Source organism: Camellia sinensis, chromosome 10 (assembly GCF_055761805.1).
Source record: "Camellia sinensis isolate YWXY chromosome 10, ASM5576180v1, whole genome shotgun sequence".
Lineage (NCBI taxonomy): Eukaryota > Viridiplantae > Streptophyta > Magnoliopsida > Ericales > Theaceae > Camellia > Camellia sinensis.
This window is the reverse complement of record NC_138970.1, coordinates 176819783-176835777: the sequence shown is the minus strand read 5'-3', so window position 1 is coordinate 176835777 and position 15995 is coordinate 176819783. Positions and strand designations below refer to the sequence as shown.

The following is a 15995-nucleotide window of genomic DNA, read 5'->3' as shown; positions in this document are numbered from 1 at the left end:
ATATATATATATTGTTTGGAGCAACCATTATTCAGATGGCAAATCTGAGGAGACATTTAGAGAGAGACATCGGGAGAGTTGACTCAAAAAAACACTCTAATGGAGTTCCAAGCTCTCATCCTAATATCAGTAGCTACACTAGGCTTCATTTCTCTTTGCAGCTCTATCATCAATCTCGTGAAATGGGTATATATTATGTTTCTTCGACCACCAAAGAATCTGAAACGAAGCTACGGCTCGTGGGCTCTAATTACAGGCTCGACCGATGGGATCGGAAAAGCCATAGCAATGGAGTTAGCGTCGGCGGGACTCAACCTGGTGTTAGTCGGCCGAGACTCTCTCAAACTCGAATCCACTTCTTCAGAGATTCGTTACAGAATTGGCGATCGAGTCTCGATCAGAACGATCGTGATCGACTTTGCGAAAGTCGGTGGGGAAGAGATTGAGAAGAGAATTGGAGAAGAGATCGAAGGATTGGATGTTGGTGTTTTGATTAACAACGCCGGATTGGCTTACCCTTTTGCGAGGTTTTTCCATGAAGTTGATTTGGGTTTGATGGAGAGTGTTGTTGGGGTGAATATTGTGGGTGCCACTTGGGTCACTAAGGCTGTGATTGCAGGTAAAATTCATAGAGCAATGCTGCGTATTTTGAAGCTGAACTTGGCTCAAATGGCTCGGATTTCATCTTGTCAGTTGTCTGCCGGATCATCCGGCCGGTTGTTTGCCCAATCGTCCGTCAAAATGGCTGAGAGTCACGATTGACAATGGGACAACTGCGGTAGACAAGTAGTTTACCCGGTCGTTTAAGTGATCGTCCAGTCGGTCGATCGGTGAATACAAATTCGAGCCAAGTAGTTTACCCGGTCGTTTAAGTGATCGTCCAGTCGGTCGATCGGTGAATACAAATTCGAGCCATTAAAGACGGCTCAATTCAAGGCACCAAAATTTCTGAAATTCATCCGAAAAATTGAGTTAGTTTTGGTTTTATTTTCAAGTTATTAATTTTATTTATTTAAGTTTTGTAATTTTTATTTTAGTTTATATGGTTTAAATAGAGATGATTATAGAAATTAATTACCCTTGAAACTTAATTTGATGAGTAGAACGGTATTTACAACTAAACACACATTAAATTACTTGAAGTGCAGCTTGTTTAAAATAGTAACAAAAATGAATATTTTGTTATATATGTTTGAAATTGTTCTAATTCTTACGCACAGCTTCTAAATGAATTATTAAATATTTTATTTAATTAAATATCTTATTAAATAGTGTTTAGCATTTTTAAATTCTGAAATAACCTTTAGGCTTGTTATTGATTTGTATAACTACGTAGAATAAATTAATAATTTAGAGGTGAAATAATAAAAAATAATAATTTAAAGAATAAAAGTAAAATTAATTATAAAATAATTCTATAAAAATAATGTGATAATACTATTCTTGTCCTGAGTAATTGATAAGTAAAGCATTTAAATAAAATTATAAAATTTTTGTTCGAATTTGTTATTCATATGTCATTACTATTTTGAAGGAATGTTGAAGAAAAAGAAAGGTGCTATTGTGAATATTGGATCTGGATCGTCGGGTGCCGCTGTTTCATCGTACCCTCTGTACACCATTTATGCAGCCACTAAAGCGTAAGTTATTTAGAAATAGATTATTTTAGGGCAAATCACCAGCACCTCACCACTAAAATACGGATTCTCTTGAAATTTGAAAAATTATATCCCGTCTTTTAAAGTTTATATTTACAAAATTATCTCTTCAGATTTATATTTACATAATAAATTGTTCTCTCAACTTTTATGCAAATATAAATTTTAAAGAGTAATTTGTAATTTTTCAAATCTCGGGAGAATTCATATTTTAGTCAAATCTCAAGAGAGTGTTGGTAATTTGTCCATTATTTTAACAATTTTTGAATTTTTTATAAGAAAAAAAAATGTAAAAAATAAAAACATGATATAACTCAAAAAAAATAAAAAGATAATAAATATGTTATTTTAAGTTGTTCCCAAACAATCCCTCGCCATCTAACCGATTCGTTGTGAGTGTTTGGAAAGTTGCTATTTTAATAGGTTATTTTAGTTTTTTGTTATTTTAGAAGGCTAAAATTTTTATATTTGGGAAGATGATTAGATTTTTTTGTAGTTAGATGTGATGTTTGTGAGAGAAAAAATGAAATTATTATAAATTTGATATGATATTTTGTCTTATTAACTATTTTAATTTATTTTGCCTTTTAGTACTATTTTAGCCCAAAAAAAAAAAAAACAAAATTTTTTTTTTCCCCAAACACTCCAATGTATAATTGGAGAATTCGCAAGGGCTTCTGAGAAGTTATTTGAAAAGATGTAAATAAATATATTTTTTAATTTTTTATAAAAATAATATATAATATAATAAAAAAATAATATAACTCAAATAAAAAATAATACTAACCAAATAAGATAAAACGATGCCCTTTCCCAAACAATCCTGAATGTTATCATGTAATACAAACCCTCGAAGTTTGAATATCATAAGAATGAGTGTGGTTTTCAGTATTCTAGTCCGTTGATTACCTATGCAAATCTGACAGTTTGACTTTTGATGGTAATGTATGCCCAAATGAGTTTTTATTGTTATTTTTATTTATTTAATTATAAAAAAATAAATATTTTAATCAATAAGTTGGCTTTTAAGAGAGAGTCTGGATCCTCTCCAGCCAACTCCTCTGACTATTCCTCCTGTCAAGGGTCAGGATTTGGCCAAGTCACCAAGGCCAAAAGCTACGGCTTAGATCAAGTTTGGTTTTAAAAAAAAAATTCAAAATTTTTTTTACTCAACATAGCAACAATCTTCTCCAATTCTGTTTTCTATATATGTTGATTAAAATTGAATACTTTCCCGATAAAGATTGAACATTACTGGTAATGTATGAGAGAGCTGGAGTTTTTTGTGCGCTATTTGTGGAAGGAATCTTCGAGAAAAGGCAAAAACAATCGAAGTGAAGAATTGATTTGTAATGAGGAGACGACTCCATATTGGAACGATCCAGCCACCATCGTTGTTCTCCATTGGCGACCACCGTCCATATGCCATTGTTGAATAAATTAAGGTCATTCATTGAATAAAAAGAAAAAATCCTGAACATGTCAAATTGGAAGGCTTAACGGTCAGTTATTGGAGATCAGTGACAGAGAACTTCAATGCATACATATATATATACACAAAATAGATACAGATGTATAATATATATATATATATATCTTCAATTGCTTTCATTGTGCATGATAATGGCTCTAGTTCACGGTTGTCGGAGCTCTGGTTCGCTTGATGTTCGCCGCCGTCGATGTTCGCCGTTGATAAGGGAAAAGAAGCAAGGAAGACAGCTCTATTTTGCTGATTTTGAAAACAATAACTTACTGACGCGAAAACAATAACTTTCAGTACGTTTTTGATCGATTTGGTGTTAGTTTAGGGTTTTTGGGGGTGTGAATGGATGGGAGAGAGGGGATCGAGAGAGAAGAGTGAGGAGAGAGAGTGGTAATGGGGTTGAAGAATGTGGGACAGAGCAGAGTGGCGAAACTGAAGAGTTTGATGGTTTCGAGGCCTCGAATGAATCTCTGAATGAAAAAAAAAAAATGATTTTTTTTTTTTTTTAATAAAACCAAACTTGATCTGAGCCGTAGCTTTTGGCCCTGGTGATGTGGCTAAATCCTGACCCTTGACAGGAGGAATGGCCGGAGAGGATTCGGACTCTTTAAGAGATTACCGAAGGATGCCTGACAAGTATTATTTAATATTATGATTAGAATAAAAGTAATTTGAAAATAGGTAAAAAAAATTAAAAAAATAAAAATTATAAATATGTTTCAAATTAATTAATAGTATATTGTAATTGTTTAATTTATTATTATTGTTCGTTATGTGCCACAAACACTTGTTAAATATTTGAAACTGCTTAAATTGATATTATAAATATCTCCTCGACGGAAGTTATATGCTCTTATAAGTGCATTTTAAATAAATTAATTATATATCTCCTTATTATAAAAATAGAAATTATTAGACAAATAACTTGTCATGAATATAATGTTGAAAGTTTCAAACTTCTGGTTTTGCTTCTAAAGAGATAAGACTTTGAATTTAGGGAATGCTAGAGACTATTAAAAGTGGTGTTCTAAAGCAACCACTAATGATGTGGCTTCTATTTAAAAAAAAAAAAAACATTGTGGCAATGGGTGGGACCTACTATCACATCATTAGTGGTGGCACTAATTAGTGCTCCTACTCGTTTTCCTTGAATTTAATATGAAAATACAGGCTGATGGAGACAGGGTACCTAGAGGCTAGAATTGTATAACAATTCAGGGATGGTTTGGGATGTTCTAAAATAAGTGTATTTTTTTATTTTTTATAAAAAAAATATATAGAAAAGTAGAGAAAGTGGTTAAAAAGTGGAGAGGAGATGTTAATAATGTTGATTGATATGATCTAAATAAGTGTATGTATGTAAAAAAAAAAAAAATGTACTTTTTTAATGCATACCAAACACTTACTCAGTGGTGTTTTGAAAAGTTGGTAAAAAGCTGACTTCTTAACTTTTTTGTGGCTTTTCGATTTTTTTGTGTAAAAAGAGTAGAGAAGTGATGTGATTTAAAAAAGTCAAAAAATCAAAAAGCTACTTTTTACTATGTTGCCAAAATGCCTCTCAGTTGCATGTAGTTTTAACAGATATGATACTACTGAGCTAGTAATTAGGAGTGTAAAAATGGTCTACAGCTTGTGGGCAGCTCGAAACCCGCTCGCGGCCCGAGATGGGTGTAAGGCCCCAGTGTCCTACATCAGGAATGGAAGGGGAGTTCTTGGGTTATAAAAGTAAAAACTTAAACCCTTACATAGTATCGAAGACTTTTCCTGAGTGGTGAAATCTCTAACAGAACTCCCTAGTTAAGCGTGCTTAGGTTGGAGTAGTTTTGAAATGGGTAACCCACTGAGAAGAACAAATCCGTACGGGCGTAGCCCAAAGCGGATATATCGATGACATGTGAAGGGTTGGGGCGTTACAGTCAGCCAGACCCATTTGGGCCGGGACTCGAGCCCAGCCCAAGACCCTGGGTCAAGGCTTGGGCCTGGGCCATCATTTTGAAGCCCGGTCTATCGGCCCGCTCAAGGCCCGCCCCAAGGCCCAGTATTTTTTTAGTGGATAATAATAAAATTTTAATAGAAAAAATTAAAAAACAAAAAAATTTGTTCATGCCGCTCAAGTCCACCCCAAGCTTGAGCCCAGGCCCATTGGCCTTGACCGAGACCCGGCTCGTCCAAGGCCCGAATATCCCCTGGGCCTGAGCCTAATTTTTTAACCTGTGGCCCAGTCCGCCCCGAATTTTGGCGGAAGCCCACAAGGCCCGACATGGGTCGGGCCAAATTTACACCCCTACTAGCAATGCACCAAAAAAAAAAGAAAAAGAAAAAGAAAAAGAAGAAGACAGAATATAACAAGAAAAAAAGATAAATTAATGTTATCTTAGAGTTATTTTTTTACAGCTCTAATACATTTTTGTAGTTTTAAATAGGTGGCTGGAACACTTTCAATGCACATCCATTTTTATATTTCTGTTTCAATACTTTTCACCGTATTAATCATTAGACTTTGGGTTTGACTCACCGGTCTTGTAACCACACTTCAAAATGTGATAAGAAGAAGGTTTGGAGTTCAAACTAATGTAGTAGGAGCAATCCCGTTAATTGTAATCTAATTTTAATAATATACTAACTAATATTCTACAAACTTGACCCAACAAAAGATAAAATGGAAAAAATCGTTATATTTTTTCAGGCCGCCAGTGGGTTACGGACCAAAATTACACCTCTATATATATATATATATATTTGTTTTACTGTCCTAGCTGCAATTATAATAGTCCCAAATTAACTTCCTTTTAAATTACACTTTATAGACAATATGACTAATATTTATTCTTTTTATATTGCATATATGTTGCAATGTATTTTTTAAATAAGTATAAATATAAATAATTCAACTAAAAGTTATGAAAAAATATTTTATGTTGTGCATCGCATGGATTAGTAGCTAGTTTAGGTGGTGTTTGGCAAGAAGGTTTGGGTGGGTTAGGGGTTAAAATAGCCACAAAAAATAAAATAGGCTATTTTAGCCACAAAAAATAAAATATCAAATCCAACCCATAATCATTACAATCCTCTCTCACAAAAAAAGTCAAAAAGTCAAAAAACCAAAAAGTCCTTCCCAAATCAGGCTAAAATAGTCAAAAAGCTAAAAAGTCAACCTACTTTCCAAACGGAGGCTTAATATTAAGAAGTGTCAAATACTTTTCAAACACTCTTAAACTATAGTAGGATTTATCGAATTAATGCATCCATAATGTGTCATGTATGAGTCCTATAGGCTACATGTATATCAATACTTCGTAGAAAGTAAGGATAAATAACAATACTAGCGGCTAAAATCAAATTTCAACAATTAAATAAATAAGTAATATAGCATGCAAATTTTTTTTTGAATATAACACATATAAGTGTGAAAGGGGAAAAAAAAAAAAAGGAGGAAAGGATAGGGCAATATAAATAATTTTAATTTAATTTTGAAATAAAATTTTATGAGACCAAAGAAGACAAAAGTAAATTGACCATTTAAAGATTATGATTTCTTCTTCCAACCTATTTCTGTATTATATTTTTTAAGATTTTGTGGTTATATCCATATATCTATCCTTCATAGAGAAGTTGTGAAATCATAATCCACCTTAATTTGTTATAGGTACATTGAGCTGTTTTCAAGATGCATCAGTTTGGAATACAAGCAACATGGAATTGATGTTCAGTGCCAGGTTTGTTATTCTTCCATCAGTAAATAGTAGTAATTAAGTAAGTCTAGAAATACAGTTTTAATCACATAATTAATTATATAAAATAATTTTGACCATATATATTAGACGGTAGAGCATGGCTCAAATTATTCCACTTATGTTTTATGTTTTGTGTGATTGATTCTGTAATTAGTTTTGCATCCTTATTGATGCCATATTGATGATGGGCAATGTGGCTAAGGATGTAAGAAAAATCGAAAAAACCGACCAAACCGATTAAATCGGACCAAACTGGTTATATTTGGTCTGTTTTTTAACAAGAATCGGTCTGTGCGATTTTTAAATTTGATTTTTTTTGGTTTTCGGTTCGGTATCGGTTTAAGCACCTTATGCACCGATCTAAACTGAAACCGACCGCTTCAACATATATTGTATTTATAATATATATATATATATATAATCTAATAATAAAATGATATTAATAAGTATAATAAATTATTAACCTTATCATCTTTATAATCTAAGTTTGTAAACTCTTATTATATATAATCTTAACTCTAACTCATTATTCTTGAAACCTTAGTATTTTTAAACCTTTTTTTTTTGTTTTGTTTTTTTGGTTTTTGTTAATTTAGGAATTAAAAAGTATGTATTAAATGGATGGATTAGATATGTTTGAAATGGTAGACAAATAACTAATTTAATGTTTTTATATAGATTAATGATTATATTTAAAAGTGGCTCAAGTTTGAAAAATTTTAAACCGATTAAACCGCACCAAACCGAACCATTTCAATTAGTTTGGTTTGGTACGATTTGATGGGAGAAACGGTCTGTATCGGTGTTTAAAAAAATAAAACCAACATTATCGATTCGGTGTAATTTTTTACTTAATTACTAACCGTACAAAACCGATTACATTCCTAAATGTGGCTTTGAGGGGAGGGGTGGAAAGAGGCCCAATGGTCGGCCCAATTGCTTTTTTAAGAATTCAAAATTTATAGTTTCAATCAATCCGATAGGTTGGATAGAATTTTCAAGCTCGTATATTAAAATAAGGGTTATGCTAGGTTTCATGAAAAAAAATCATGAAAACCATTATGAAAGGATCTGCACCGTTAGATCAGGTATGGTATTCATGATCTAACGGTGCAGATCCTTTCATGATGGTTTTCATGATTTGTTTTTCATGAAACCTAGCATTTCCCTTAAAATAAAGGGCTTGTGAATATTTATCAAGTCGGTCCAGCTATTAATTTGTATAATAAAAATGTATAATTTATTTAATTTTTTTGTTTAAAAAAAATTAATTAAGAAATCACTAAGGGTGTGTTTGGTAACGTTTACGTTTTCAGTTTATATTTACAAAAAATTTATAAATTGGTTTTTGTTTATTTTTAGAAAAACATAAACTACAAACGCGCTTGGTAATTAACAAAATGTTTAAAAAAAATTTAAAATATAAAAAAGAGTGAGAAATAGCAAGTGGTGGCAGAAGACTCTGGTGGAAAGTGGTGACGGTGGGTAGCTGGTGGTGGTGGGCCGTAGCGAGTGGGTAGTGGTGGTGGGTGGGTGGGTGGGTGACACTGGTGGTGGTGGGCCGTAGCGAGTGGGTAGTGGTGGCGGGTGGTCGGTGGTAGCGAGTGGGTGGTGGTGGTGGTGGTGGTAGCGGGTGGTGGGTGGTGGTGGTGGCAGGTGGGTGGCGGATGGCGGGTGGTGGTGGGTGGTGGCAGGTGGGTGGTGGTGGCGGGTAAGTGGCGGGTAGTAGTGGTGGTAGGTGGATGGGTGACGGTGGCAGGTGGTGGGTGGTAGCGAGTGGGTGGTGGTGGTGGGTGGCGAATAGCGGGTGGTGGTGGGTGGTGATGGTGGGCGGGTGGGTGACGGTGGCAGGTGGTAGCGAGCGGGTGGTAGTGGTGGGTGGTGGGTGGTGAGTGGTGGGTGGTGGTGGCAGGTGGGCGACGGATGGCGGGTAGGTGGCGGGTGGTGGTGGGTGGTGATGGTGGGCGGGTGGGTGACGGTGCCGGGTGGTAGCGAGCGGGTGGTGGTGGTGGGTGGTGGGTGGTGAGTGGTGGGTGGTGGTGGCAGGTAGGCGACGGATGGCGGGTAGGTGGCGGGTGGTGGTGGTGGTGGGTGACGGTAGCGGGTGGTAAGTGGTAGCGAGTAAGTGGTGGTGGTGGGTGGTGGTGGGTGGTGGTGGCAGGTGGGTGGCGATTGGGTGGTGGGTGATGATGGTGGTGGTGGTGGGTGGTGGGTGGTGGGTGGTGATGTCGGGTGGATGACAGGTGGATGGTGGTGGCAGGTGGGTGGTGAGTGGTGATGGCAAGTAGGTGGCGGATGGTGGTGGCGGGTGGTGGATGGTAGTGGCGGGTGGTGGGTAGTGGCGGGTGGATGGCAGGCAGGTGGTGGGTGGTGGTGGTGGTGGTGGCGGCAAGGGGTGGGTGGTGGTGGCGAGTGGGTGGCAGGTGGGTGGTGGCGGAAGACGGTGGTAGAAAATGCTGGCGGGTGGTGGCTAGTGTTGGGTGGTAAAAAAAAAAAACTCAAAACTCAAACCGGAAACACATTTTTTGTGTTTTCATTTTTTAGCCAAATTTATAAACTGAGACCACTGATTTAAAAATCAAAAATTTTACCAAACAAGTTTTTATTTGAGTTTTTTAAATTTTTGTAAATATAAACAGAAAACTGAAAACGTAAGTGTTACCAAACGACACCTAAGAAACTGTATAGAGACCATTGGTCCGACTCTGGTAGGCCGAACAACTTCTTTTTTTTTTTTTTAACCCTATGCTATATCTAATCTCTCTCTCTTGAGTGCTACCGAGGTAGGGTCACTAAGGTTTTTAATTTTTCCTTTTTTTTCCTCACAAATGTTGACAAATGATAGGATGTTAGTAGGTTAATGAATTAAATTACAATGAAAGAACTGCAATCGCTCTATCAATTTGAATCCTATAACTTTGAGGGTAATGCTATGGTACATTTGGATGTACAATACATTAGTTATGAAGATATGTGATTTTATATTATAACTAATATCATATAGATCAAAACCATTATGATATTAACTCATAACTTGGTTTTATTTAGTTATTCATACATACCAAATTATCTCATAATAACTATCACATAACTAAATTATTTTAATAATTTAATTTTGAATTAGCAACCGGTGTAACCGGTTACCAAAAAGAGGGCAAAGGAAATCAGAGGAGTCCAGAGATCCTAACATCACATATCTCATAACCACTAGTCATATATCTCATAACCAATACTTTTTTTTTTCATAACCAACACCACATATCTCATAACCACCAGTCACATATCTCATAACCACCATCATTTTGTCCATAATCACACCATTTTTGTTCATAATCAATATTACATATCTCATAACAATTGATCACATATCTCATAACCATTACCCATATGAATCATAACCACATCTCATAACCAATCACTTTGAGTCATAACCAACATCACATATCTCGTAACTGCTAGTCATATATCTCATAACTAACAACCATTTTGCTCATAACTACATTATTTTGATCATAACTAATATTTCATATCTCAGGACCACTAACACATATAGCATAGCCAAACACCCTTTGAAACCACTTTGCTCATAACCTAAATCACATATCTTATAATCATTAATCAAATATCTCATAACCATTACCCACATATCTCACAACCAACATCACATATATCATAACTACTAATCACATATCTCATAATCACACCACTTTGATCATAACTAAAATTACATATCTCATAACTATTAATCAAATATCTCATAACCAAACACCCTTTGCCTTATAACCATATCGCTCTGCTCATAACAAAAATCACATATCTAATAATCACTAATCATATATTTAATAACCTTTACCCACTCATGTCATACCACATCCATAACCAACACTATTTGCCTTATAACTAACATCACATTTATCATAACAACTAATCACATATCTCATAATTATTACTCACATATAGGGTTGTAAATTTGGCTCACGAGGTCACGACACCCCAAGTCCAGAAATCTCTCTCTCTCTCTCTCTCTCTCTCTCTCTCTCTCTCTCTCTCTCTCTCTCTCTCTCTCGTTTGTGCTAAAGAAAGGGTCTAGGGATTTGTGAAAAACAATTAATGAGGGAATTTTGATTTTGACAAAATTTGAATGTTTGTTCCAAATTTTTAGAGAAAATAGGGCCGGAATTATGTAATAATCATTATAAAAAAAACAAAATTAAAGCATTTATGAATAGAGTCTTATAATAAAATAAATTATTAATTTATAATTTTGTCAATTTATACTTAATTTTTATTTTTATTTTTAGTATAAATCCTTCATCTATTTTTATTAAGTAAAATTAATAAAAAAAGACTATTTTACTCATCAACTACAACATGTATAATCACACCATTAATTGGTGTAATAAAAATATTTAAAATTTTAGAAACCACAAATATTATAATCAAGTCACAAAGTTTTGTAATATAAAACACAAAATACATAACGTCATCATTACTTGGCGTAACAAAATTGTTTAAAATTATAAAAAATCACAAATGTCGTAACTAATTCTTAAAATTTCGTAACATTAATAAAAAATTATGTAACTATTCACTAATTGGTGTAACAAAAACATCTAAAAATTTTAAAAACCACAAATGTCATAACCAACTCACAAGATTTATTAACATCAACTACAAAATGCGTAACTACACCATTAATTGTCATAATAAAAATAATCAAAATTTTTACAAATCACAAATGTCATAACTAACCCAAAAAATTTCATAACATCAATCACAAAATGCATAATAACACAACTAATTGATGTAGCAAAAATATCCAAATTTTTTATAAATCACAAATATTGTAATCAAGTAACAAAGTTTCATAACAATTATCATAAAATGACTAAACAAATCACTAAAAATCTTAGAATCAACAATCGGGATCTCTCATAATACAGAGAAAACAAAATGTAATGACAATCATTAAATAATTTAATCAACGGCTTAAAGTTATGGAATAGAAAATGAGAGTTAGAGAAGATTAGCTAGTAGAGCGAGAGTAAAGGGAATATGAGAAAGAGAGACTGCACAGGCTTATTGCCTATGAAAATGACGTCAAATGTGCTGTTATTTCCGATAAGGAACATTGGAGATATCTACAATGACAATAAAGAATGAGAGAGATGCTTGAGGGATGAAGAGGACTGAGATAGCAGAACAGTACAACAAAATGCATAATATTCATTTTTCAACAGTTCTATAACACATGTACAAATTGATAATAACAAAACTTTTCAAATCATAACTACAGTCAAAGGTTTGTGTATGTATGACATATTAATGTGAAAGAGCTAGAATTTCGAGATAGATGCATTTACTAGATAGAGAAATATCATCAGAATGAATAGTATTGAAATAGACAAAGAGAGTAGTGACGAGTTCAAAGATCTATTGTAGAGACACAGGAGTAAAGAGAGGAAGAATCCAGTGAGGAAAAGCTATCAACAATGGTCGTTCGATAATTTGAGCGAAATAGAGAAGTCTGAGTAAGAAATAGAGAAAGAAAATAGAGTAGAGAAAAAAATAGAGAAAAGTTGGGAAAAAAAAATTAGGAGAAAATTTATTTAGTAGAACAAAATAAAATCATGTCATAGATAATTTTTTTCAACATATTTTTTATTAAAATTTAGTTAAATTATATATATATATATATATATGTCTAGAAGTGTATATAGATATTTTAAAAAGAATATCATTTGTATATTACTTTTTCTATTATATTTAATGAAGATACTATGACTAAAAATAAATCTAAAATAGAGATAGGTCATTTAGGGATGACATTTCAAAATTAATTGAAAGAGTTGAGAGTTCAGAGATAATGAGAGTTTGAGAGACAGATTTGTTTGTGAGAAATAAAATAAGGGAGGGGAGGTATTTATAAGACTTGGAAGGGATGGGTTAATTTATATATAAATAAAAATAAAATAAAATAAAATTGATTGTTGGTGGAATTAATGGTTATATGATTGTTTTAAATTTTTTTTAAAAAATTTTAACCGTTGCACTAACCGGGAACAAGGAGCCGTTAGGATTGGGTCAGGCCAGATGGGGAAAAAAATTTCGGGTTGAGCTCACGAGATAGGTCACACTCCATAACACACCAGAGTCAGGCTGGGCTCTAGAACACATAGCCTAGGGTCTTAGGTTGGGCTTAGGCTCAGGCTTGGTTGGGCCCACCCAGGGCGCGACTAGACTTGGGGTGTGTCGCGAGCTCTTGAGCCAAATTTACACCCCTATATATAGGTAGTGGTTATGAGATATGTGATTAGTGGTTATAATAAATGTGATGTTTGTTATGAGGCAAATGATGTTGGTTATGAGATGTCGTTATGACATAAGTGGGTAAAGGTTATGAGATATATGATTAGTGATTGTTAGATATGTGATTTTGGTTATGAGCAGAGTGATGTAGTTATAAGTCAAAATGTGTTTGGTTATGAGATATGCAATTAGTGGTTATGAGATATGTAATGTTAATTATGATCAAAGTGGTGTGGTTATGAGATATGTTATTAGCAGTTATGATATATGTGATTAGTAGTTATGATATATGTGATGTTGGTTATGAGATATGTGGATAATAGTTATGAGATATTTGATTAGTGATTATAAGATAAGTGATTTTGGTTATGAGCAAAGTGGTGTCAAAGGATATTTGGTTATGCTATATGTGTTAGTGGTTATGAGATATGAGATATTGGTTATGATCAAAGTGATGTAGTTATGAGCAAAATCGTTGTTAGTTATGATATATGTGACTAGTGATTATGAGATATGTGATGTTGGTTATGACTCAAAGGGGTTGGTTATGAGATGTGGTTATGATTCATATGAGTAATAGTCATGAGATATTTGATATTAGTTATGATCAAAGTGCTGTGGTTATGAGTAAAATAGTGTTAGTTATGAGATATGTGACTAGTGGTTATGAGATATGTGATGTTGGTTATAAGAAAAAAGGTGTTGGTTATGAGATATGTGACAAATGATTATGAGATATGTGATGTTGGTTATGACTTACGGAGTTGGTTATGAGATGTGGTTATGAGATATGTGATTATGGTTATGAAATATGTGATATTAGTTATGAACAAAATGGTGTTTGTTATGAGATGTGGTTATGAAATATGTGATTTAATTATGAATAAAATGATGTTGATTATGAGATGTGGTTATGACTAAGTTATAATCAATTTGATTATAGTTACGAAGAAATATAATTTTGACTCATAACTATAAAGAGTGAACTGTTTAGCAGGTTACTTTTAATGATGTAGTTCAAACTTAACCATTGATTTTGCTATATACCGTACATTTTTTAACAAAATGTACTATAGCCTTTCCCTAACTTTTGAAGTAAGTTATTGTACGTATATACAATACCTGTTTTGATCGGTTCAAACTCGCAGAGTCTCATCGTATGATTTTGTGTCCCTCCAGATCCCATTACTCGTGGCGACAAAGATGGCATCCATTAAAAGGTCTTCTTTCTTCATTCCATCCCCAGAGACATATAGCAAAGCAAGTCTACGAGCAATCGGTTACGAGCAGATTTCTATACCATACTGGCCACATTCTCTGCAGTGTTGCCTAATCCGTGCTGTCCCAGATATTGTACAGGATTGCTGTCTTCTTCGGTATTTCCTTGGAATGCGAAAGAGAGGGCTCAAGAAACAACAGCAGGAGCAACAGCAAAAGAAGTAATGAAATAATGAGTAAAGAAAACAGTTACTAGAAAGATTAATGAAAAACAGTATGCTCTGTCTTTTGAATAAATGGAATGAAAAAAAGATGAAATGGAGGAGATAGATACATGGTAGTAAGAAATTGTACTTTCATCAGTGGTTGATCTTTGGTCATTATTTTAATTTTAATAATTTGGTTTGTATACTTTAATTGTAATTTCAATTTAATATGGTTTGATTTTGATAATTCGAACAATTTATTTTGTAAGTCCCTCTATATATATTATTCATAAAAAAAAAATTAGGTTGATTTTTCATTTTATTATAAATCTCCAAAAAATAAATTGTTTATTTTAAAAAATATATTTGTCGTTAATTTTTTTTTTGAAGAGAAATAAAAAAAAATTACAATTATCAGATTGAGCAAATTTTCTCTATGGATGATATACACTGACGCTTTAAGAAATGAACAGTTTAAATTATCGAAATAGTACCTGCGGTAAGTCCACTACAAGAAATTCCCCAAAAAAAAGTTTACGGTTTATTTTATTACAAAGGTAAAAAGTTAAGGGTTTATTTTGTTCCAATGGTAAAATCTTGAGTTATATTTTTATTTATTTATTTTTTACAATTTTCTCAAAAATTATTTACAAATCAAAACAACTTTTAATTTTTTTTGAAAGAATAAATTACACTCGCTCTTTGAGATTTGAGAAGAATGCAGTGAATCCCAAAATTGTGACATAATTAGATTGATCTTCCCTTATTAAGGGGTTGTTTGAAATGATTTAAATAAGTGTAATTTTTAACTTTTTATAAAATATAAGCTGGGTATTGGTTGAGTTTAAAGTGATGTGATAGAGAGGTGATGTGACTTAAATAAGATGATGTGACTTAAATATGATTAGTGACTTTTTAGATTATGACAAACAAGGCCTAAGACTAAACTGACTTAAACTAATACAGATAATGAATAGATACTGAAATAAATAAAAAAATATATATACATTTTTATTAAAAAATAGATAAAAATGTCATTATTTTCATTTATACAATTAACGAATTATAAGAGGTGGTCATCGTCCAGATAGTCAGCCCAACCCACCTAGTCCAATCTGATATTTTTAGGGTTTGAGAAAAATTGGACATAATTTTTTAGCCTCTTTAATTTTTGGGTTAGACTTGGGATAAAAAGTTTTAGGCCAACCCAACCTAGTTAGGCCCGTTCATTTAGAAAATTTTAATTTAAATTCTATATTATTTAGGGTAAATTATAAATACATTTTTGAGATTTGCCTAAAATATAAATTGTCCCTTGTAGTTTGAAAAATTACAAATACGTCCCTGTTAGAATTTTTTATTTAACAGAATTAATTAAAAAAATGAA

At 33.2% G+C, this 15995-nt stretch overlaps 1 protein-coding gene across 1 annotated transcript; it reads left to right on the top strand.

The window, feature by feature from the left end:
* Window positions 1-21: 21 nt before the first annotated feature.
* On the top strand, window positions 22-14864 carry LOC114314740 (very-long-chain 3-oxoacyl-CoA reductase 1-like). Its single transcript, XM_082892873.1, has 4 exons — window positions 22-619; window positions 1535-1640; window positions 6788-6857; window positions 14364-14864. Exons 1-4 carry the CDS (start codon window positions 100-102, stop codon window positions 14625-14627), a joined length of 960 nt encoding a protein of 319 aa, XP_082748999.1. The 5' UTR covers window positions 22-99; the 3' UTR covers window positions 14628-14864.
* The last annotated feature ends 1131 nt before the right edge of the window (window positions 14865-15995 follow it).

What these genes read in the sequence shown, in the direction of transcription:
- LOC114314740 (XM_082892873.1), top strand. Translation starts at nt 100, where the DNA reads ATGGAGTTCCAAGCTCTCATCCTAATATCAGTAGCTACACTAGGCTTC. An exon ending in CACTAAGGCTGTGATTGCAG is followed by an intron (nt 620 to 1,534) that starts GTAAAATTCATA and finishes ACTATTTTGAAG; the next exon opens with GAATGTTGAAGAAAAAGAAA. An exon ending in ATTTATGCAGCCACTAAAGC is followed by an intron (nt 1,641 to 6,787) that starts GTAAGTTATTTA and finishes AATTTGTTATAG; the next exon opens with GTACATTGAGCTGTTTTCAA.